Below are 23,419 nucleotides of genomic sequence, written 5' to 3'. Positions count from 1 at the left end.
AAGTGGCAAGTGGGTATCTGATGGGAGGCTTGTAGGGAAAAGAAACTGGAAAAAGAACCAGATGATACAGAAATTGTCACTTGCTGATGTGAAGGAGGGTGGGCTTAATATGAAAATATAAGCATAGCATACAAGACCGAGATGTCTGTTAGGGAATGTGAGGGTTCATATGTGAAAGAACAGGAAGAAAAATAGACTGGTGGTACACGTCTCAAGTGAAAGAAGGCAGCTGCTGGGGATGTGACGGCTGTAGAGGATGGGCTAACATTCAAAGTAATATGATAGGGTGGCAAGCACAAACAAGATGCTTACAGCTGGTGGACGCTGCAATTGTAGAACCGGAATTCAGTGCTGGCAAACATCTGCCCCGTCTCTCTGGAATTCAGCCGCAGTTCCACACCAAACCAGTCTAAAAAGAAAAACAAAACAGAAACATTTTAAATCCAGGCACTGGCATAAGTGGCATCGCGTCTGCTGGAGCACACAGGCTCAGATGACTGATATCATAAGAGACGTGGGGGGACATTACGTGCAAGACAGCAGCAGACATCTCAAAGCCCTATACCTTCACGTGGTAATTTCCCCTTGCCATGGTGTCCTTCAAATAGCTCACCTGCCATGTAATCCATGTCTGTCCTTTCCAAACCACAGAAGAAGACTCGTGTGAAGGTGCCAATGAAATATTCTGAAGGTAGTTTTTATTTCTAGCCAGATTCTGTCTTGCAGTTCATAGGATGGCAGATCTTGCAGTGTGCCCTGGTAAATCTCTCTACCCTTGTACTCCATTTTCTTCAATCAATAATTAAATGGGACCCCTCAATAACTCTGCCTTGCTTTGGCATCACATCCATTTCACCAATAAAGACCGACCTATCACTGCAGCACCCTTGATGTCAAATCAGACTCTCATTCCAGTCAATGGGCACATTCTTGTTAAGCGAGCTGTCCTTTCAATGGTGGGCAGTAGACAAGTGTCACCTTTGCTGTGGTTTACAACATATTCCACAGCCCCCCTGAGTGCTAACTTAAACAGCTATTTCCTAAATCCCTACCCACTCGGCTTTAAAGATTCTCTGCCCCAGAGGCAGCAGATGGAAAGGGGAACTGGACTCGGATAGGGGGCAGCCACATTGGACAAGCAAACCTTAAACAAGCCAAGTGGGCTCATGTGTGTGTGGGGAATGCCAAATATAGGCTGGCACCTCATAAAGACTGTAAATAGAAGCAACTCGGCCTCGGGGCAGCAATTGGACTGTGCTCCAAAAGGCACTCCCAAATGCTGGCTCCTCTAAATCTTTGTTGGTACTGATCAGTGCACATAACGTATTCCTGCTCACAAACACTGGTACACACACATGGGATGGGCAGCTTCGAGGTGACAGGACAAGAGGAACTTCACTGGCACAACATGTGCTGCCCAGCAGTGCTTTTCTAATTGATCAGCGCTTTCAATTAACACCACACGTGTGGAGCCTGACAAAAAAACGAAAAGTGCTGATATCAGTGAACAGCTGGCCCTCAGAGCTTGTGTTTGCCACCAGTGCTGCTGGGACTGGTGTGTGTGTGTGTGTGTGTGTGTGTGTGGTGGGGGGGTCCACAAAATAAAGACTGCTGTCCGTAGCATTGGGAATTCACCAAAATGAAAAGGATGCGTTGTCCGGCAGCTGTCCAGAGCCCATAGTCTGAAAGACAAGCTGCTGTCCATTTAGGGTTGTTGGGCAGGGACAGAGGCTAGTTCAGTGTAAAGAGCCACCTGCCGTTGCCATGACTACTATGGCAGACAAGAGGGTAACATGCCTCAGCAGTGGACTGAAAATCTTCCAGGAGTGGACACTTCTAGAACCAAACAATGACATTGGTGACAGATCATATATTGGAAGCCTCAAGGTCATAAAATCTCTTTTGACAAAAAAAGACATGACATGCCTCCGAATTATGATAAAACTGAGTCCGTAAACTAGGACTGGCAGTACCTAACGTCACACGGTCTCTTACAACAACAACATTTATTTATAGAGCATGTTTTCATACAAATGATGTAGCTGAAAGTGCTTTACAAATAAGAATTTTAGATGAATTACAGTGGGTGACACAACTTATTGCATGGAAATCACTGAAGGCAGTACAAGGATTTATGGTGCCAGGGATCAAATAGTCTCCTCTAAAAGTCAAATGAGTTGCTGAACAAGGTTTTCGTTTTGTAGGATTTTTTTAATATTGTTGCTAGGGTGGTTGCCACCGAGGCCTGACCAGCGATTGCAACCTGTGATGTAATCAGGTCAACAGGTCAGCGCTACTCACATCCAGTTTATCCAACATTGCAGATTCTAAAAAACATTTTCATGTAGCATTGCTTAAGAATTCCTGGTTTAGATAACTTTCCATTGTTTTCTCTGCAATTTTGTTTTCATTATTTTATTTAATTGACTTCCAGGTTTTGAATTTGTTTTTTTATGGTCGCTCATCAAATCCAAACTGGTTTCTAATCTTCCTAGGCAGGAAATAAAGATTGGTAGCGCCAGGTATGTCATAGTGTCCACTAATGGAACATAATAGATAACATGTAAAATCAAAAGAGCTAAATGGCTGAACAGGGACCAGCAGTCCCTTGTATCAGAAAGTCTCCTGTGGCAAAATAATTCAGTGTGCCACACAACCACAGGAAAGAGAATCTCGTGTCTCAGGACTCCACAGGGATTGGCAGTGCCTGGGGGGGATATACAGGCTCCTGGTTTACAAAACAAAAGGGGATATAAGTGAGGGAACCACAGGAGCTGAGTGGCCTAACAGGGGATTGGCACTACCAATGGCGAAATGCAGGAGGTGACATGACTCAGCACAGCACAGGAACTGAGTGGCTGAACAATGTTTGCCAATGCCTGGGGTCACAGTCTTCTGTCTGAGGGGACATGGCTCAGGGACTCGTATGATGTTACACCACAATATGCTTCTAAAATTTGTTTTTAGGATCCTCAATTTTAGGGGGTCCATAGGGTTAACTGGGAAGTCCCAGAACCTCCTGTTTTTTGTGCATTGAGGACATGGTAGCTTAGATGAGGCTGTCACACAATTTCTTGTCTAACACAAAAGAACAAAATGACTCAGGGGGACAATGGAAATATCATTGTTTGAACTGGGGTGTAAAGGTCCTGATTTTATGAGTGTGTTTCTCACATAGAAATGGAAGGATGGGCCAACTGGGTGTCCATTTTCTCTTCAGCATTCTACAATATCATATGTGGGGTAACATTAAGCTTAACATGCATCCATAGTAAGGAAGTGTGGCACAGGGACACGAGACTTCTACAGTCACACTGGCTCATTTAAAATACAATTTAGTTAATTATTGCATGGCGCTCTTCACTGAGAACATGCCCAGAGTGCTTACAAAGTGTTTACAACTATAAGACATCAACAAGTATTTAACCTCACAACATGTATACACATAAGCATACACATTATGTTCACCACACAGTAAACAGAATGGAACTCAGTGATTAACATAAGGATACCATGACAGTATTATGCCCAATTGATACAGTATACGGCTACTTGGCAAAACAAAAACTGCTGTCAAAGTTAACCACGGAGATTCCGAGGAAAGTTATCACCAACAAAAGGTGTAGTTCTGCTAACCCAAGCCTCCCGAGTATTCTGCAATATCATATGAAGGCTAACATTAAGCTTAACATGCATTACACATACATTAATGGAAGTAATTAGTAAGGAAAAGATTGAGCAACACATGGCAAGAACAGGAGTGTTACTGAACTGTTGGCAGGGGTTCAGACGAGGGAGGATGTGTTTAACTAAAATGCTGGAATTTTATGAGGAAGCTTATGATATTATCTTGAAATCTTTTGACAAGGTCAAACACGGGAGGGTGGGCATCAAACTAAAAGAGATTTGAGTTCAGGGTGTATTGTGTAGATGGGTGCAAAATTGGCTCAGACACAGGAAGCAGAGGGTTATGGTGCAAGGAACCCTATGTGAAAATGGGTGGTGTAAAAAGTGGTGTTCCTCTAGAGGTCAGTGCTGGGGCCACTATTCTTTTTAATATACAGAAATAATCTGGAGAGGAATATAATTAGGAAACAGGTTATGCTTGTAGATGACATCAAGCTAGGAGGATTGGCAGATATTTTCGAATCCACTGAATAATTACAGATGGACTTGGACAGCATACCGGCTTCTGGTGGCAGAAGAAATTTAATGTAAGTACTGTACATGTACACTTTTACACATAGGAAGTAGAAATGGTAGATATGAATACACAATTAGAGGTCTGAAACTTGAAAGTATCTCTTATGAGAAGGATTTAGGTGTGGTAGTGGTCACTATCAACATTCAGACAGAGTACGGAAGCCATTAGAAAGGCTAACAGAATGTCATGTGTGGAGGAAAAGGCCAAGGAGGTTCTGCTCAATCTTTGTAACACACAGGTTAGACCTCATCTTGAGTACTGTGTGCAGGTTTGGTCTTCAGGCTATATAAAGACGCAGCATTTCTTCAGACCGTCCACTGGAGAGTCACTGCGCTGATCGCAGGACTGAGAGGTATGATTTATGAGGAGAGTTTGAAGGAGTTGAATCTCTTCCATTTAAGCAAACTAAAATTAAGATGTTACACCACTTAAGTTTTTAAAATTAAGAATTTATTGAGTACAGTAGACCGGATTGCTACTTTAAAATGAGCTCATCAGGAGCACGGGTGGAAAACTGTTGAGGGCAGATTCTGTACAAATGTTAGAATCTTTCTTCACACAGAGAACCATAAAAATAAATGACCAAGTAGTGTGATGGACAATATAGCTTTATGGACCTTCAAAACTTGGCTTGATGGGATTTTGGAGATGCTTCATTGGGCTGAATGACCTGTTCTTGTAAAATGTTTCTAATAATCGAATGACTCAAGGTGTAAGCCAGTGTCTCAGCTGGAACTCACAGCATGGGATTGAAAGCTCTGGCAAATGGCACCTAAGGTAGGTTCTCCCCTCTCCTCCCTAATGAAGTGAGAGATATGAATGGCATATCCACTGCTGGCTCTCATAGACAGTGATGGATGTGTGAGATCATGAGGCATTATAAAGTCATGACAAAAATATTTGAGCCTAAGAGCAGTTGTGTGTGAAACCGCCCATCACACTTGTGCCCCTTTGCCCTCACCTTGATCAGTTGGTATATTTGGCACATCTTTAGGTGCCGGAGAGAGGCAGAGGATCTGGTTCCCTGACACCTGGCCTTCCACTTCCGTCAGGTTGCCAAATGAGCAGGTGACGCCAGGGGAGAGATCTGGAACATCGCTCACTCTCACCATCAGCTGGAGGGAAACACAGACAGACAGAAGGTTAGCAGATTAAACCGGCAGCGTGCTCTTGAGAGTTCTGAGGACAGCTAAATAAAGAGCTCTTGAGACAGACAGAGAGCGCAGATGTGAGGAAGAGAAAGAGGGGGGTGAGCTGAAGTTCCCCCGCCAGATGTGTCACAAAAGTGCCTGATGCCGCTTCTATTAATATGCAAGGACAACGTGAAGCCTGTTAGGTAATATGCATGTCAGCACGACCAGATAATTATCACCTTGGCACGAATGCGAAGACTATTTTTACTCCAGGAAGAGAAGATCCCTTTTGTTTTATTTTGCTTGTTCTAAATGTCACCTTCGTGTCTTACCGATTTTGCAGTGGGGGCTCTGGCGTTGCACCTTTTTAGCCTCATTAATGCATACTGTAAATTTATCTTCTGCCCCTCCTTAAGACAATGAGTAACATGGGCTCTGTATATAGAAGCCCACACCTCAACTGTCATTTTTCTGTCAGTAATGAGAATGTATAGACATTTAAGGTCAAAGGCTTCTACTCTTCACCCATTTTCCATACTGAGGTATTCAGGGACAAGATCCGTCACCACCTCAGTTCCATCTAAAACCGGAAGGGCTTTCCCAACAAGGAGAAGCTCTTGTACTATTTGTTCCAGCACATTGTGGTCCATAGATTAAATAAAAGAAGAAAAAAAAAAAGAAAATTGACAAAGGACTGGTACTGGAATGTATGGTTTTTGAAAAGACCGTAAGATAAGCTACAGAAAAGAGTAACTGTTATTAAACCATTTGGCACACAATAAACTAGACAGAAAACAAACAGGCAGAAGAAGTCACTTTTTAGACACAAAAGGTCATCAAGGTTCTATTGTCAGCCTTGATATCTACAGACTAGCAGAGCAGCCTGATTTTTCAATATGTCCCTGAGTACAAATCCCAGTATGGAGCCATGGAAAAGATATATGGCTTCAGTAACAATGTCAATACCTGGACTAACTATACTTGGTGAATACCATTGTGATGATGCGGATTTGGCTCCACGCTCCCATCGCTATTCGGGAGCCCTTCAACCCAACACCGTCAGTAATGTCACCGATAAGCTAGTCAGTGAGACAACATTTGAGCAAGGGGATGGTAAAGATGTGCAAAGTGCTTTTATTAAAAGACAATCAAAAAAACAAAGTGTTCAAATAAATAGTGCTGTGCAGTTCCAAAGTTCAAAATTCAGTCATTAAATAAATAATCCATTAAGAAAATGTGGAGGTTAAAACCAATAAATAAAAAAAAATCCTTTAAAAAAAACGAGGTTAAAACGTTCTACAGGAAGCAGCCTTTAAAAAAAACACAACAATGACTAGCCTTGTGCTTCTTTTCTGTTGGTGTCTCACCTGCTTCTCCCAGTTGGGCTTTGCAGCAGGCGAGACGCTCTCTGCAGCTGCCCTCTTCAACTCACGCACGAGACTGGGGTCTCCCGATCCCTGGCTTCGGTCTGGGACTCATCCCAGCCTCGAGACTTGGTGCAATCCAATGGCCATTCCCCGACCAAGCCTCCCGACTCCCGCTGCCTTTCCGGCCTTCTGCGGCTAGTCGCCTTCCCCTGGTCACTCCTGCTACCTGGTCGCTCAGCGGGAGCAACATCAACTCAAGCGCCTGGGTGTCGGCCTAACACCCAGCTTCCTCGCAGCTGCCCGCGAGCGCTTGTTCCTCGCCCACACGCTCCGCGTGTCTCTGTCTCTCTCACCGACTTGCTTCCTCACTCCCTGTAACCTCCGTCCTCTCCTTTTCTCTTTTTCTTCGTTCTTCCTCCTCCCAACCGACTTGTGCTTCTTTTAAACAACGAGGGTACCATAGCAGCTGCAGCATATTAGCCACGGGAACAATCACGGATGTGGCAAGTCCCTCACCTGTGCACTCGGTGAGAAACGCCCACATCGCAGATCACCCCGTGGCTTGCTATGGCCCAATGCCCCCTCACTAAGCCGCCGCAAGAGCGGTAATTATTTAACAAAATGGTCTTTACTAAACGAGCTGTGGACCCATAACACCACAACCATTACAATGCAACTGAAAGCTGGCAAACTATTTACAGTTAGGAGAGCTGTTTATGTTCACTTCTACAGCACAAACTAAAACGCTGTATTCTAAGTCTATAATCCTGCCAACTATGCCTGTCAGGACTACAGTTCTGTTTTTTCCTTTTTTATTTAATTTTGTAATTTTTGTAATGTATCTCTGTCCTTTGTCTGATCCTGGTTTACATCGTGTCTTCCTTTATCACTGTGTTTTCACTTCCTCGTGCCAGGTTTAGTCATTTAGGCTCTTGGGTGCCTTAAAAGAATCAGAAATGACCCGAGAGAGCTTTATAAGTATGTAAGATACCTGCTGCCACAACTGCTTTGCTGTGGCATTAGCTTGCTGGTGCAGTTTTTGTTCTTTGTCTTTTATTTTGCACTTCTGACTTGGTGTAGATTGGCAATGACAATAAAAGATATTCTATTCTATTATATTCTAATGTTTTTATTTTGGTGAATTCTGGTTTGGACAGTAACTTTGGATTATTGGATAAGAATCTTTAGATTTGTGGTCTTTGGCTTTTTTGTCTCAATTTAGCTGTATTTTTTTTTGTTTTGTGTGTTTTGAAATATTTTTATTGCTTATAATAAGAACGACCCAGAGATATTGGGAAGGTTTGGGGCAGCCACCCATATAATATTTCCCAGCTGCAAAATTGATTAACGAGAACAGACATGTTCACACGACGAGTCCTAAACAGAACTGATCATTGTCTTAAGATGGTGGCTTTTAAATGCTCGCAGAGGATGTGATATCATCAGGGGTGGAACGGGAAGTGACATTGTTGGTTACCCCAGAACCAGACGGGAATTTCCCGAGAATGGTCTGCAAGGAATTGAGAATCAGTGCACTTCACCACCCCGTGGTCTGATGTGGAATTACATTTATTCAGGCCCTTTAGATGTCCCCTAAACACGTGTGTGTGACACACTTCACTTATTTGTTCAATTTTAATTTTGGTTTCTTTTCATTTAAAGGTTTTAATGTCATGTGCAAATCAAAGTGTAATATGTTGATATTCTCCCATAACATTAGTGAGTAAAACTCACTTACCGTAAAACATCTTCCCTACCTCACAGCATATTTGCCATTAACAAACAAAGACAATAAGAAAATGTATATTATCTATATTAGATATGGTTACAAAGTAGTTAGTACTTTTTATTTAATTTTGCATATTTTTGAAAAATTATTTTTGGATTTTTCTTTCCTATTTAAATTAATCCTTTAATTAAAATATTGGAGGTTTCATTGCACAATGCATTTTTAGTGGTTTTGCCTTCCTCATTTGCCATAATTATAAAAACAACCTTCTGCATCACCAAACATGAAAGCAATCGAGTCTTTTACACTTGAGAATGCATGTCATGTTGAGACAGTCAGCCAAGAGAAAACATGAAAGAAGAACATATTTATCAGCTATAACTTGAGCACAGTGTGAATTATCTTCATCGTCTTGGGTCACAGTGCTCTTTTCATCTTCTGAATACACTTAAATGTTTACTATTACTGGGAGTCAGAGAGCAAGACATGGACGAGCCCCAGATGGGATCACACTTGACTGCTGGACCGCTGAGAAACACCAGGCTGATTGAGTGAGTGTCAGTAGACAGGCAACATGCCCTCCAGCGGGCAAAGGTATTCTATGACACAAGGCTTTTGTGGCATTGCCCGACACTTAACTCGCTTTGTGGCTCTGAATGAGCCGCTTAACTTGTTAGTGGAAACGCTAAAGACATACTGTATTGAGACAGTTATTCATGACCAGTACAGTGCTGAGGAAAAAGCTGTAATAATGTCAGTCTGAACTGCACCTTGAACAACGAGGAGTAGAAGCCAACAGAAGTGGAGATAAAGTGACATGAGTGGAAAACTAATGTGACACACAGCACCTCATGACACCACAGTTATGATGTGTGATAGAAGGGAGGAAATGTGCATTCCCTATGTGTAAAACATGCAATAAAAATAATAACAAGTAAATTATTAGTTAACGTGTTATTCATTTAGCAATATGTAGCCTATATAGAAGTCAGTCAGTCATTATCCAACCCGCTATATCCTAACACAGGGTAATGGGGGTCTGTTGAAGCCAATCCAAGCCAACACAGGGCACAAGGCAGGAACAAATCCCGGGCAGGGCGCCAACCCACTGAAGTAACATAAGAAAATAAATAAAATCATGCTTAATCCAATTAAGGATTATGTGAGTTAGAGCCTGTCCCAGCAGCACTGGATGCCAGGCAGGAAATAGTCTTGGGTATCACAGTGCCCACTCACACATGTACCCACATTTGAACTCACAAAAGGGCTCATCTGAGATGCCAATTACCTAAACTTGGATGACTTTAGGGATGTTGGAGGAAAATCAGAGCACTTCCATCCTGCCACTCTCCCTCTAACAGTTTAACAGCTATTTTCCAAGTTCATGCAGGTTGGCCAGTTGCCTCCACATTCTAGAAGTATAGTAGCAGAGGTTTCTATACCCAGATGCCCTTCTCTTGTCTTCTTTTTATGCCATGCAAGATGGATGGTGATTTTACTCTAACACCAGGTCACTAGACAGACAGACAGACAGACAGATAGACAGACAGATAGATAGATAGATAGATAGATAGATAGATAGATAGATAGATAGATAGATAGATAGATAGATAGATAGATATTGTGCTTTATTAAAAAGTCACTTGCCAAAGGGAAATGCATTTTTTGGACAAAGGTTTAAAGCCTCTACAGTAAACTACAGCGAGAGGAATGTCCATTTCTAAAGCTATGATTATAACTTTTCATGTTTATCTACAATATAAACACATTCAGTGAAGGTAAAAAGACGTGTGATGCCCATAAACTTCCAGAGGTGTCATAAATACCATAGGAATAATAACTATCAATCATACAAGAAATTTTGGAAGTAAACATAACTTTAAATAAACAAAGCAATTTTAATACTGAACCAAGAAAATTGCCTTAAATTGCCCTGTAATTATATTTTTTTATTCAGTTTCTACTGCTGCATATTAAATACTTGTATTGGTAAAAGATGTTTATTCATGCCACTATGGAGGAATATTCTGGATAAAATGAAATAAACAAATAAATACACAAATTCATAAATGTATTGTTAAAAGTGACAATAAATAAAAACACAACAATATCTGAGAATAACTAAATGTTTCATGAAATGGTTTTTGTTATTTCTTTATGTATTTATTTATTTAATTCTTCATTTATTTATTTCAGTAACATTGCATGCAACATGAAATACGCCTTGAACTAAAAACTTTCATTATCACCCATCAAAGCTGACAGGCCGCTCTTCAGTGAGTGCTCTGTTTTGATTGGTGCATCGTCAGTAAAGTGGCCGTAGGTCACCAGACATAAAGTGCCACGTTTACGGTAGACACTTCAGATGCAGACCTCTGATGATGAATTCAGACCTTCTTGAATTAAAGTATCTACTTTGTGCAGTAATTCTGGGAAGCATTTTCTTGCACTGTCAAATCTGACAAAGCTGAGCAACTTGGAGTGTCCGCTTCCTTCAGAAACCACTCGCCAATCTAAACACAACTTACTACAGCCTGTCCAGATATATACGTAAGTGTAAATGCTGACTGGCTCCTTATTTGGGCCCCTGCAGGGTTTCCTGGGAGTTGAAGTACTGGAGAACAACCCTGCAGGGGTCGTTGGGAGCCACCAAAGGGTGCTGTGGAAAAGGAGCTTGCAGCTTCCATTTGATCCAGAAGTGCTTCTCCAGGTTAACATATCGTTCCTGGAAGGACTCCCAAGTCCACAGTAAAACAGCATCAGAGAACCAGGGCTGGGAAGGAGTGAGGCGATACTCGAGGAGGACAATGGGAAAACGACAGAAGATATTGGTGTGCTATTTGAGCAGAGTTTGCTGGATTACAGCCTGAAAAGTTACCCTTGTTAAATAAAAAAAAAATCACTGTTTAATGGAACTTGTCTGGTGTTAGAAGTGGCAACAATAACCACTGAGCCACTCTGTTACACATACAGTACAAAGGTCTGCAATGAAAGATGATATTTAGCTTTTAATACAGTTAAAAACTCAAACACTGTGGCACAATGTCCATTTCAACACAGTGATGTTCAAACAATAGAGGATATAAATCGCAACAGTCTGGTATCAGTTTAGCGTTTCCTGAATCTAAGGGCTGCATTATACACCAATCCTAATGTCTTCACAGCTGTAGATGGAGAGTGCATATAAATGGCATCATCATAATCCCAAAATGAACCGTATGTTAATTGTGCTCAAGTCTGTTGTACCTCAATGAAACAGCAGAATTCACTCATTAATTACATCATGTGAAGATACTTACAGAGCATGACTCACAAGTGTGTAAGCTAAAACTCCATATTCAGTTTTCCGATGACACCATTATCATAAGCCTGATCACTAATAAGGATGAGACAGCATACAGAGAAGAGATTTGTCTGGTGACACATGTTACCAGGACACAAGTCATGTCAGCAAAACCAAAGAGTCTGTCATGGATGTCAGAAAGCAGGAGCACATGCCAATCTGCACCGTAAAAGACGCTATGCACCCGCTTTAAATTTCTGGAGTGACTATCACTGGCGACTTGAAGTGGGCACCACCAGGAATGCCCAAGAACACCTCAGAGGAAAGAGCTGGTGTCTCAATCTGTGATCACCAGAATCTACAGGTCCACAGTGGAATCTGTCTTCACTGGCTGCTGAAATGGCACTTGTTCAACTCAGGACCACAACACACTACAAAGGCTAGTGAAGACCCTAGCACACTATGGACATTTCAACGAACAGGCTAATGTGATGATTGTGTGTGAGCATTACTCTATGCCAGCAGAGTGCCATTGCCCTGAACGAATTTAAAAGAATGGAGAGATTCACTGATGTCTGACCAGCACTGGAGGCCATCAATCTGATGTATACAATCAGGATATATAATGGTTAGGGCAAGTACCACTCTTTCCAAATAGACCGAGTCTTATTCATGTGTCTATAACCTGAATTAATTCACAAAGCAAGTAGGGTTCAGTATGGCGGGGAGCTAGCACTGCTGAGTACAAGCCTTCCTGAAGGATTCATAGATGCTGCTGGGTGATAAAGTCAGCTCAGAATATTATAGACACACAACCGTCATGTGTTCAGCACATAAATAACACACAATACCTAAGAAAGACCTCAGCCATCCTGCACTGCACTGGGGACCATGGCCACTCACAGCTCAAGATTCAGGGAAAGTTTCTGTTCTCAACTCATAAGGCTGCTATATGACACCCTAGTGTGATAGTTTATCTCCTCTATCCGTAGTCAGAAAGAACCCAAGATGATCCCTGACCCACCTGTTTCTTCTCATCCTTCAGCTGTCACCATATTTAAACACCAGAGACTCTCACAATGGTGTCAGAAGTGACCTTATGGTGAAGACACTGCATCACGATTCATAAATGCACAATTCAGCATGATTACCACCTCGTACCCCAACTTTTTGTGACATTTTGGTTTTCTTGTTTTCACACCTGTCCAGGGTTGTTTCCTGCCTTTCTCCAAATGCTGCCACATATTCTTTGGCACACCCGGCATTCAATTTATGAATGCTATGCTATGTTTGTTTCATTTATCACCTGCTGTTTGTGTCACAACTGTCACTGGTAGTAGTGCAGTATTGTAACTCAGTCCTCTTTTCAGGTCACTCGACTGGCTCTCGGCTGCAGCAAACATGAAGTTCACATCCTTGATGCTTGCCTACAGAGTAGTTGTTGATTCAGCACCTATGTACATGGCAGCACTCATAAGATCCTTCTCACCCACTCAGGTCTTCTAATGAATGCAGTCTGGTGATAAAACCTCTGCCTGGCATCAAATCTCAAACCAGACTCTTTTCACATGTAGCTCCTAACTGTGGAATGATCTGCCCATCTCCACCCAAAATGCTAAGTCCCTCACGGTTTTTCAGAAATGATTGAAGGTTATGGTGTAAGGTTCTTAGTAACTAAGATAAGAATAATTAGTCTTGTATTGCTCTCTTTGGTTTAAAACTCTTTACCTGTGACAACTGAATTTATAACCTTGTCCTGTAACACTTGTTTCAAAGCAGTCCCCCAGCTCAATAATGCAAACCGTTCTGGATAAAAGGGTCTGCTAAGTGAATAAATGAGAATGTCATGTGTACAGTGCAAAGGAAAATGTCATTGTACTGTGTACAAATGACAATAATCTTCAATCCAATACACCTAGCACATCTGCTGTCTTCACTTCAACTACATCAGATGGTTGATTATTTCAGTATCTCATGGCTTCCATCTTCCATCCAGTCTCCACTAGGCGTCCTCAAGTACTGAAGAGTTCTCCTTATTCAGCTTCATGCTACCCATTGACAATGCTGAGGACCCTGATTACGTCCCCATGTAGCCTTCTGAAGAGACTTAATTCCCTTGGCCTGTTTGCCCAAAATGTACCCTTTAGTCAAGAGGTGGTTGCTATTCTTGGGATGATGTCTAGAACTCTTATGTACTTTTTGTAGTTTGGTGACGAGCCATACCACCTGTGCTTCAGGACAGGTCATCCTCTTGAAGCTAAGCAAGTACTTGGATGGGTAGAACATTAAGGAAAAGCTTGGGTTGATGCTGAAGGAGATTTCTAGTGAGGCAATCGGGGTGCCTACCCTTGTGGACTGTGTGTGGATGCCAATGCCCCAGTGCAGTGATTGTGTTGTAAACCTGGCATCTTCCTTTGCATGAAATGTTAAACCGAGGTCCTGACTCTTTGTCGTGATAAGACATCCCTGAGCATCTTTCAAAAAGAGTAGGGTTTATTCTAATGCCTTGGCTAAACTGCCCACCCCAGCCTTGTTCATAATGGCCCCCTAATCATCCCCTGTCTCTAATTGTCTCTCTCACCCCTTCTGCACAGAAATGCTTATGTGTCGTGAGCGTACCGGCACAGTAATGGCTGCTGTCACATCATGCAGGTGGGTGCTACACATTGGGGGTAGTTGAAGTGACTCCACATTGTCCATGTAAAGTCCTTTGAGTAGAGAGAAAAACGCTATATAAAATGTAAATAATAATAATTATTATTTTAAAAGTGACTGTGAGACAGGGCACTGTTAAGACAAAAATGAATTTAAAAAAGGTACCTTTCCAATTGAGTTTAAAAGACCTCCATTGGTGCACCCTCAGAAATGCCAGTGACCACAAAGTAACAGAAATGCAAGGTAGCACTGACTGTATCTAAGCAATAAGGCGATGAAAATAGTAATAAAAAGTAAGCTTTAAATAAATAAAAAAGCGAATGAAATGTAAACTGTGCCTCAAAAGCCTCCATTCAGAGTGTCTAACCTCTAAAAGCGATCAAGGAGAAGGCAGAAAAATAAATGAACAAATGGCCCAATATAAGAAGCAGAAGTGATTTTCCCAGCACATAAGAGTCTGAGCATTCTCCCAGATGATATCAAGTCAGCACTTTGTTATAACAATATTTTCCTCTATTGATTTTTGTATTGATGCATTCTTTTTTAAATCTGTTCATTCCAATGTAGAGTCAGGGAGTAGACGCAGATACATAGCAGAAGCAAGGCCTCCCTATCGTGCTAATAAATGTCAAAGTGCATACTTGCCCAGGCTCTCGTGTCTTTGGATTCTGGTCATAAACCACTTGGAAGTGGAGATCACACAGACAGTCACCTGGGGCAGCATCACTAACCACTTTTCCATTATGGCCTCCAGAGTCAGGTAAGTCCAATATGGAGAGCTTTGTGTAAATTGTAGACTGGCTCGGTCAATTTAAATATTTTCCTTTTGTCTGTGTGGGCTTTTCTGATCAGGATTCAGAAGTTAGCCCGCAGGGCGAGCTATTGAAAAGAGTGGATACGTTTAAAAATCTAGGGTCAGTGGTGTCCCATGACGGAGAATGGGATCCATAGAGTGTGGTGTGGATGGAACAAATAAAAGAAGGTATCACAAGGATTGTGTGAGTGGAAAGGTTTGAGTCATGGACAGGAAAGGGAGCACTGGGGAAGAAGTTAGATGTGGCTTCAATGAGAGTGTTGAGATGGATTTGTGGAGTTACAGAAAGAACTGAATAAGAAATGAGAGGTACAACAAAAGTGGGAGAGATATCTAAGAAAGGACAGGAACATAGTCATGGACATGTGATGAGGAGAGATAATGAATATGTGAGAAAAAGAGTGATGGAAACAGAAGTAAAGGAAATGAGAAAATGAAGGAGACCAGAGTGGAGGAGGATGGATAATGTAAAAGAAGATCTCAAGGAAAAGGATCTGACTGACAAGGAAGTGCAAGACCAAACTGTAAAGGAGTAGGTTGATCAAAACACATTGATCACACATAAAAATGGGAGAAGATGAAAGGGAAGAAGAAGGCAATGATGCCGTTTTTCCTGCTACGTTCTGCAGACTTAACTGGCAGTTTGGTCTAACGATTGGCCTCTTATGAGCTTGTGTGGATGTCCTATGTCTTATGATGAGCTGGTGCCCTGTTTAAGTTGGGTCCCTGCCTTGCATCCAGCATTGGTTCTGCTCGATACACAGCCCTAAATTACTACTTAATTACGTTTGATTTGGTTCTATGCTTACCAATACACTCACAGATTAAAACAAAGACAGTGCGACATCTAGACAGTAATTCTGCTTCAAAATTTATAGATGCTTATAGATTTATAAACTGAATCAAGCAGGTTTATAAGAAGTTGGATGGATGGCATGGCCTAGTGGTAAAGCCATTAAACCATAAGATGGCTGGGTCAACCCCATGTGCCTCTGATTGGGTCACTTAGCATGCTTTTGTATGACTGTGCTCTATGCTGAAGTGATGTCCCCTCCAGGGTAGCATAGTACCATCTTCTTTGTAGACAGCCCAAGTGATTTTGGGAGACATTGCACTTGAAAGCATCTCTCTAGATGCACATTTCCTGTAGGATGTGAAATTTGTACCAACACACACCTGCCTCATGTTGGGTCCTCTCTTTAAACACTTTGGCTGGGATCGGCCCCCATGATCCTCCCTGCTAAAACAGATGAATAGAATTTAATCACCTTGTAAAACTCCTCCATCTTTCTGCCACTGAACTGTGCCATAGTAGCATTTGCATTAACGCACCTTTGCATTGCTCACAATTTGCCCAGCCATGTTTATCCAGATTACAAAGAGTAATGGACTTAGAATGGAACACTGTGGCACGCTTGATATTATCTCTGAACAATCTGATTTATCATCCACTGCAGACACATGTTGGCTTCTATTTGTTAAATAAGTTGAAGCATTAGGCCTGACGATAATATTTCGTAGTTGTTAAAGAAAAATGAAACAATCAGTGGTGTTGAAAGCTGTTGATAAATGTATGGAAAACAAATGCACTGTTGATCCACAGCTTCCACTTACAAGTTGCAATATGGAGGCCGACTTCATAATTGTGTGCTTTGTAAAACTCTCTACAATGGTATGCTATATAAAATAAAAATTGAATAACGTATTAAAATCCTTACATTAGACAGAACAGCTCCAAAATCAGGGGTTCTAATCCCGATCAGGTCACAGCCTGAATGGAGTTTACCCTTTTTCTCATGTCGCAGTGCATTTTCGTCTGGGTACTTACATTTTTCTACCATATCCCAAAGAGATGTGGCACAAGATTAAGTAGTGACTTCACACTGGCATGGTGTAAGAATGTGTGCCCTGAAGTGGATTGGGGCATGCGTACAAGATTTGAACATGGATCAATGAGACAGCAGGACTAACAATCATGCCACCCATCTCTCTCTCTCTTTCTCTTATATATATATATATATATATATATATATATATATATATATATATATATATATATATATATATATATATATATATATATATATATATATATAAAATCCAACACCTGTCTGTCCATCTGCTTTCACAAGAGAACTACTTAATGGATTTAGATTGTGTATATATATTATACACAACATGCCCAAAGGTATGTGGACACCCCTTCCAGTAATTGAGTTCAGATGTTTCATTCACACCAACTGTTACCAGGTGCATAAACTCAAGCACACAGCCATACAATCTCCATCGACACACAATGGTAGTAGCATTGGTCATACTGAAGAGCTTAGTGACTTTAAACAATGTGCTGTCATAGAATACCACCTTTGCCACAAGGTAGTTTGTGAAATGTCTGCTGTGCTACATCTGCTCTGGTCAACTAGAAGTTCTGTTATTGTAAAGTGGAAGCATACAAGGAGCAACAAATGCTCAGCCATGAAGTGGTTGCGCACACAAAGACACAGAGTGGGGCAGCCAAGTGCTCAATCACAAAGTATCTGTCCTCTGTGACATCACTCTCAACGGTTCCAGAGGGCCTCTGGAAGCAACGTCAGCACAAGAACTGTGTGTCTGAAGCTTCAAAAATAGTTTTTATTGGCTGAGTAGCTGCACATGAATCTAAGGTCACTTTGTGGAATGTCAAGCATTGGCCAGAGTGGTGTACAACATAGCACCATTGAGCTCTGGAGCACTGGAAACGTGTTTTTCAGGGTTAGGGTGAGTTCCAGTAAAGGGTACTGTTAATGTTAAATCACACAAAGACATTTCAGACAACTGTCTCATATTGTAAGCTTTGAGGCAACAGTTTGGAGAAGGTCCTTTTCTGTTCCAGCATGAATGTGTCCCTGCGCACAAAGCCAGGTCTATGGAGAAGCTCAAGTGGCCTGCACAAGAGCCCTGACCTCATCCGTACAGAACATCTTTGGGATGAATTAACACTGATTGACAGCCATGTCTTTTTGTCCAACATCAGAACCTCACAAATGCTCTTCTTGCTGAATTGGCACAAATTCCCACAGACACTCCCACAATCTCGGATCTTACTAGAAGAATGGAGGCTGTTAATAGCCACAAAGACGTGCCAACTCCATAGTAATGTCCATGGCTTTGGAATGGGATGTCCAACAAGCTCATATGGGTGTGATGGTCACATATATGCAGACCTTTGGTCACATTGTGTATATTGGATAGAAGGCTAAGACTCACTCGTGTTGTGTGAGCATTTGAAGACATCATGTGCCTGTTGTTACTATTCCTCTCATGAGGCAAGCTGTCAGTTTTGTATAATGTACCCAAAAGCAACACTTGAGTAAAAGTGCAGTTACCTTTCTGTAGAATGACTTAAGTAAAATTTGACCACTTGAAAACTACTCAGGTAGTACTTAAATAGTATCTGCTATTAAACATTCCTATGGCTCAAAAGTATAAGTATAAATGTAGGACCTTTCCATGTTAAACATTAAAAAATGCTCTTACAGTCCTAACATAATTCAGGCTACCGGCTTTTTGAGCATCTGTCATATTACAATCAGTAAAGTCTGAGCCAAGTGCCTGTATCCTGAAGCTGAGCCATTCAGCATGATGGACATCTTAATGACTGTACCTTAATCACTGGACACAGCACTAACAGGAAAGGTGTTGTGACCTGCAGGGGACACTCCAGCTCCCCAAACCCAACACAGACAGACACAGAAATAAGTTCATCACAACACATGGTTTTTACTTTGTTACTGGAAACTCTTCCTCAAGCGTTTCCCGCCATCAAAGCACAGTACACAGTTCAAAGCACAAAGCAATGCTCTTTTTCTTCTTCTCTCTCCTTCTGCCTTCACTCCTCCAGCAAGCATTTCCTTCTCCCTCCTGACTCTGACTCCTGGCACAGTGGCAGCTGGCCCCTTTTATGTAATCCCCAGGAGTACTTCAAGTGTCCCGTAGGAGTGATCCGGAAGAACCTCAGGTTAAAGGGGTAGCCCGATGAAATAAAGCTCAGGAGACCCTGCAGCACCCCCTGGTGGCACCGCTAGAAGCCTACAGAGTTGAACCACCAAAGTCCAATTCCCAGTATGCGCTGTGGGAATTCGAGGTGCCGTAGTAATCTAGGGGGGCTGCCACCTAGTGATCCTGGGGAGATAATGCCCTGAGCATACTCTCTCCTCCGGCTATACCATTTCAAAGGCATCCTGGCTAGGTCAGGGCGCTGGCCATCCATCTGCCACAGTGTTCAGACTGACCCCATTTTAAGAAAGAACAAATCCATTCCTGAAAACCTCATCATAAAGTGAATTTTCGTAACGTATGAGTCATTTTATATACTGTAGTCAATTATTCTTGGCGACAAAAATGTTTGCCGTTTTTGTTCAAATAAGACCAACTACATAAAGATTAACAGAATTAAATAATGTTTAATAAAGCCCTTTACTTAGACTTTGATCACTAACAGTTTCAACTTTACTTTTTGTTTTTCTTGGGCCTGTCCAACTGTTTCATGATCTGTTTAGGAACCGCGATGGATGGCCTGGATAATGTGAGAAGACATGTAAATGACACATATGAAAAGGTGCGTGAACCACAGCACGTGAACACACAATTATAGCCTGCAGGTCATTACTATACAACACTGCATGTTGCCATGAATGACAAATAAATAGAAAAAATTATATGGGGTGGCACGGTGGTGCAGTGTAGTGCTGCTGCCTCGCAGTAAGGAGACTTGGGTGCTCCGGTTTCCTCCCACGGTCCAGAGACATGCAGGTTAGGTGCATTGGCGATCCTGAATTGTCCCTAGTATAAGCTTGGTGTGTGGGTGTGTGTTTGTGTGTGCCCTGCGGTGGCTGGCGCCCTGCCCAGGATTTGTTCCTGCCTGGCTGGGATTGTCTCCAGCAGACCCCTGTGACCCTGTGTTAGGATATAGGGGTTTGGAGAATGATTGACTGACTGACTGACTTTGTTATATAACACATTTAGAACAAAAACAACCAAAGTCTGCACTGATGCAAATTACAAAGGAGCAATTGTGATATTCATTCCTAAATCCATCATTTTTCCATAAGCTCACTTCTTCTCTAACTAGGATGTCATACAAACACAGGCAGAATGATACTAGGAAATGGTGACACAGTGGAGAAGGCACGTTCTCCCTTTATCAGTTTGGGTCTTCTACCCGGGACTCAAGTTTTCTTACCACATCCTCAAAGACGTATGTGTGAACTCTGAACTGCCCTGTTATAAGTGCGGGTCTGCTTGTATGTGCCCAGCAATGGTCTGGCATCATTTTGCTTTCCACTTTGTTGCCTAATGGACCCTCACGACCCTGAATTGGATTACTATATGTATGCATGCATTACTTCTATTCCTTTGAACACAGGCACACTTGTGACATCCCAGACATCCCCACCTGTTTCAGACTAACGTCTGCACTAAAGCAAAACACAAGGCCAGTCACTGGTGAACAACCTTAATGCAGAATAAGGCAGTCAGACCATCAAACTGAAAACTGTGAGCTGCACCAAAGATCAAAGCTAATGCGACTCTCTCCCTCCTACTTGTTATCTCCCATCACAGAGAAAGGCAGCTATGGATTGGCTTTGCTTCCAGATAAGGTCCAACTGACCCACCCCAAGCACTTCCACCACGTTGAACAATCAATCACTCTGATAACCTGATTATCTGCTGACAGCCAAGGAATGTTGTCACATTTCAATTAAGTAATAAAAGTGATTGGGGCCGGGGCTTATTACCACTAACAGACCCACAGGAGGTCAAAGTTAATGACAAGCGTCCATCTTAGACTTAATTATACCACTCTAGTCTGCAGACCCCTGTAATTGTCTTCAGCTGCTAACTGCTGGAAAATGTTACTAAAGTGTGCTGCCATTAGAAAGCTCAGCTAAGAGATTTGTGGCAGGGAGTTCACTTGTCTGGATTGATACACACTGAACACAGAGCTCTGCAAGAGCAAACCTAATAAGATAATACTGGACTCTAAGGGGTCTATAATAAACTCACACAAATATAACAAATATAGTAAATACAAGGGTGGCAGGGCCATTAATAACTCCTGGGCTCAAATTGCAGCCTGGCCACTGCCTGTAAGGAGCTAGCATGTTCTCTCTTTGTCTATGTGGGATCTCCTCTAACTTCCATTTTTTTCCTCCAATGTTGCTATATACATTAAGTTGATTGATAAATTGCAATTGGCCTGGCATGATCAAGTGTGCGCTACGATGGATACCTTGGAGCTCAGAGCAGAGGCAATGGATTGGCCTGGCCAGAGGGAAAAGGAGGCCAGTGTGTGAAATAAAGGAAGACTAGGGGGGCAGGAAGGAGCTTTAGAATTTATTGATTCTTAGGGTAAGCGGACAAGCCACACACAGTCTGGTGCCAAGACTAGAAAAGCACAGAGAATGCCCCAGGAAAGGAATAGTCTTTGTTACTTTATCATTCATATTGTTTTGTATTCACTCCTTCATTTAACACTCATTCATACATTTTTAAGTTCTTCAAAAAATAGCCTTCCTTGTCCACACCTGGGTTGTCTTAGTATACCTAGGTACACGTGTGCTCACTAGTGTCTTGATATGGTCACATCATGTAGCAGGTTTATAACACTAGCTTGAGGAACATGCTATACAGACAGACAGGCAGATACAAAAGATGATAGATAGATAGATAGATAGATAGATAGATAGATAGATAGATAGATAGATAGATAGATAGATAGATAGATAGACTGTGCTTTATTGAAAAGTCACTTGCCAAAGGGAAATGCATTTTTGGACAAAGGTTTAAAGCCTCTACAGTAAGCTACAGCGAAAGGAATGTCCATTTCTAAAGCTATGATTATAATTTTGAATGTTTATCTACAATATAAACACATTTAGTGAAGGTAAAAGGACGTGTGATGCCCAGAAACCTCCAGAGGTGTCATAAATACCATAGGAATAATAACTATCAATCATACAAGAAATTTTGGAAGTAAGCAGAACTTTAAATAAACAAAGTGATTCTTTAAATTCACCAACAAAATTTTAATACTGAACCAAGAAAATTGCCTTAAATTGCCCTGTAATTACGTTTTTTTAATTCGATTTCTACTGCTGCATATTAAATACTTATATTGGTAAACTATGTTTATTCATGCCACTATGGAGGAATATTCTGGAAAAAATTAAATAAACAAATAAATACACAAATATATAAATGTATTATTAAAAGTGACAATAAATAAAAACACAATAATATCTGAGCATAACTAAATGTTTCATGAAATGTGTTTTTGTTTGTTATTTCTTTATGTATTTATTTATTTATTTAATTCTTCATTTATTTATTTTAGTAAAATTGGACACAACATGAAATACCCATCAAATCATTATCACCCATCAAAGCTGATAGGCCGCTCTTCAGTGAGCTCTGTTTTGATTAGTGCATCGTCAGTAAAGTGGCCGTAGGTCACCAGACATAAAGTGCCACGTTTACGGAAGACACTTCAGATGCAGACCTCTGATGATGAATTCAGAATTAAAGTATCTTGAATTAAAGTATCTACTTTGTGCAGTAATTCTGGGAAGCTTTTTCTTGCACTGTCAAATCTGAAGCAGGTTTATAACACTAGTTTGAGGAACATGCTGTTCACACAGACAGGCAGATACATAGACAGATAGACAGATACAAAAGGAACTAGATAGATAGATAGATAGATAGATAGATAGATAGATAGATAGATAGATAGATAGACATGAAGAGCACTATATAACAGAGAGATAGATACTATGAAAGGCACTATATAATTGATAGATAGATAAAGTATTATATGACAGATAGATAGATAGATAGATAGATAGATAGATAGATAGATAGATAGATAGATAGATAGATAGATAGATAGAATTTGTTTCAAATGGATATTGGGTTTTACACAATTGTATTCAGAGCATAAGTTATGCAATTTACACATACTCAGTGAGAAAATTCATAGGGCCACTACTGTACACTATTACTGGTTAGTGCCATCCAAACAGCCTCAGTTCTTCATGGCATGGATTCCACAAGATTTGGGAAACAATTGAGATTCTAGTCCCTGTTGACATGCCTGCATTACACAATTTCTGCAGATATGACAGCTGCACATTCATGCTGTAAATCTCACATCCCAAAGGTGTTCTTCTGGATTAAGTTCTGGTGACTGGGAAGGC

The 23,419-nt window shown here is 41.4% G+C and overlaps 1 protein-coding gene across 5 annotated transcripts in view; it reads right to left on the bottom strand.

Moving 5' to 3' along the window:
* The window catches only part of plxna2 (plexin A2), a 333,056-nt gene that overhangs the window by 109,054 nt on the left and 200,583 nt on the right, over window positions 1–23,419 (bottom strand). For all 5 annotated transcript variants that reach the window (XM_039749202.1, XM_039749204.1, XM_039749205.1 and 2 more), the window contains exons 7-8: window positions 5,166–5,319; window positions 313–409 (exon numbers count right to left, since the gene is read on the bottom strand). In XM_039749202.1, coding sequence (XP_039605136.1) covers window positions 313–409; window positions 5,166–5,319 — 251 coding nt within the window. The remainder of the gene's footprint in view (window positions 1–312; window positions 410–5,165; window positions 5,320–23,419) is intronic.

The sequence above is a fragment of the Polypterus senegalus genome, chromosome 3 (genome assembly GCF_016835505.1).
Source record: "Polypterus senegalus isolate Bchr_013 chromosome 3, ASM1683550v1, whole genome shotgun sequence".
NCBI lineage: Eukaryota > Metazoa > Chordata > Cladistia > Polypteriformes > Polypteridae > Polypterus > Polypterus senegalus.
This window is presented reverse-complemented; position numbering and strand designations above follow the sequence as displayed.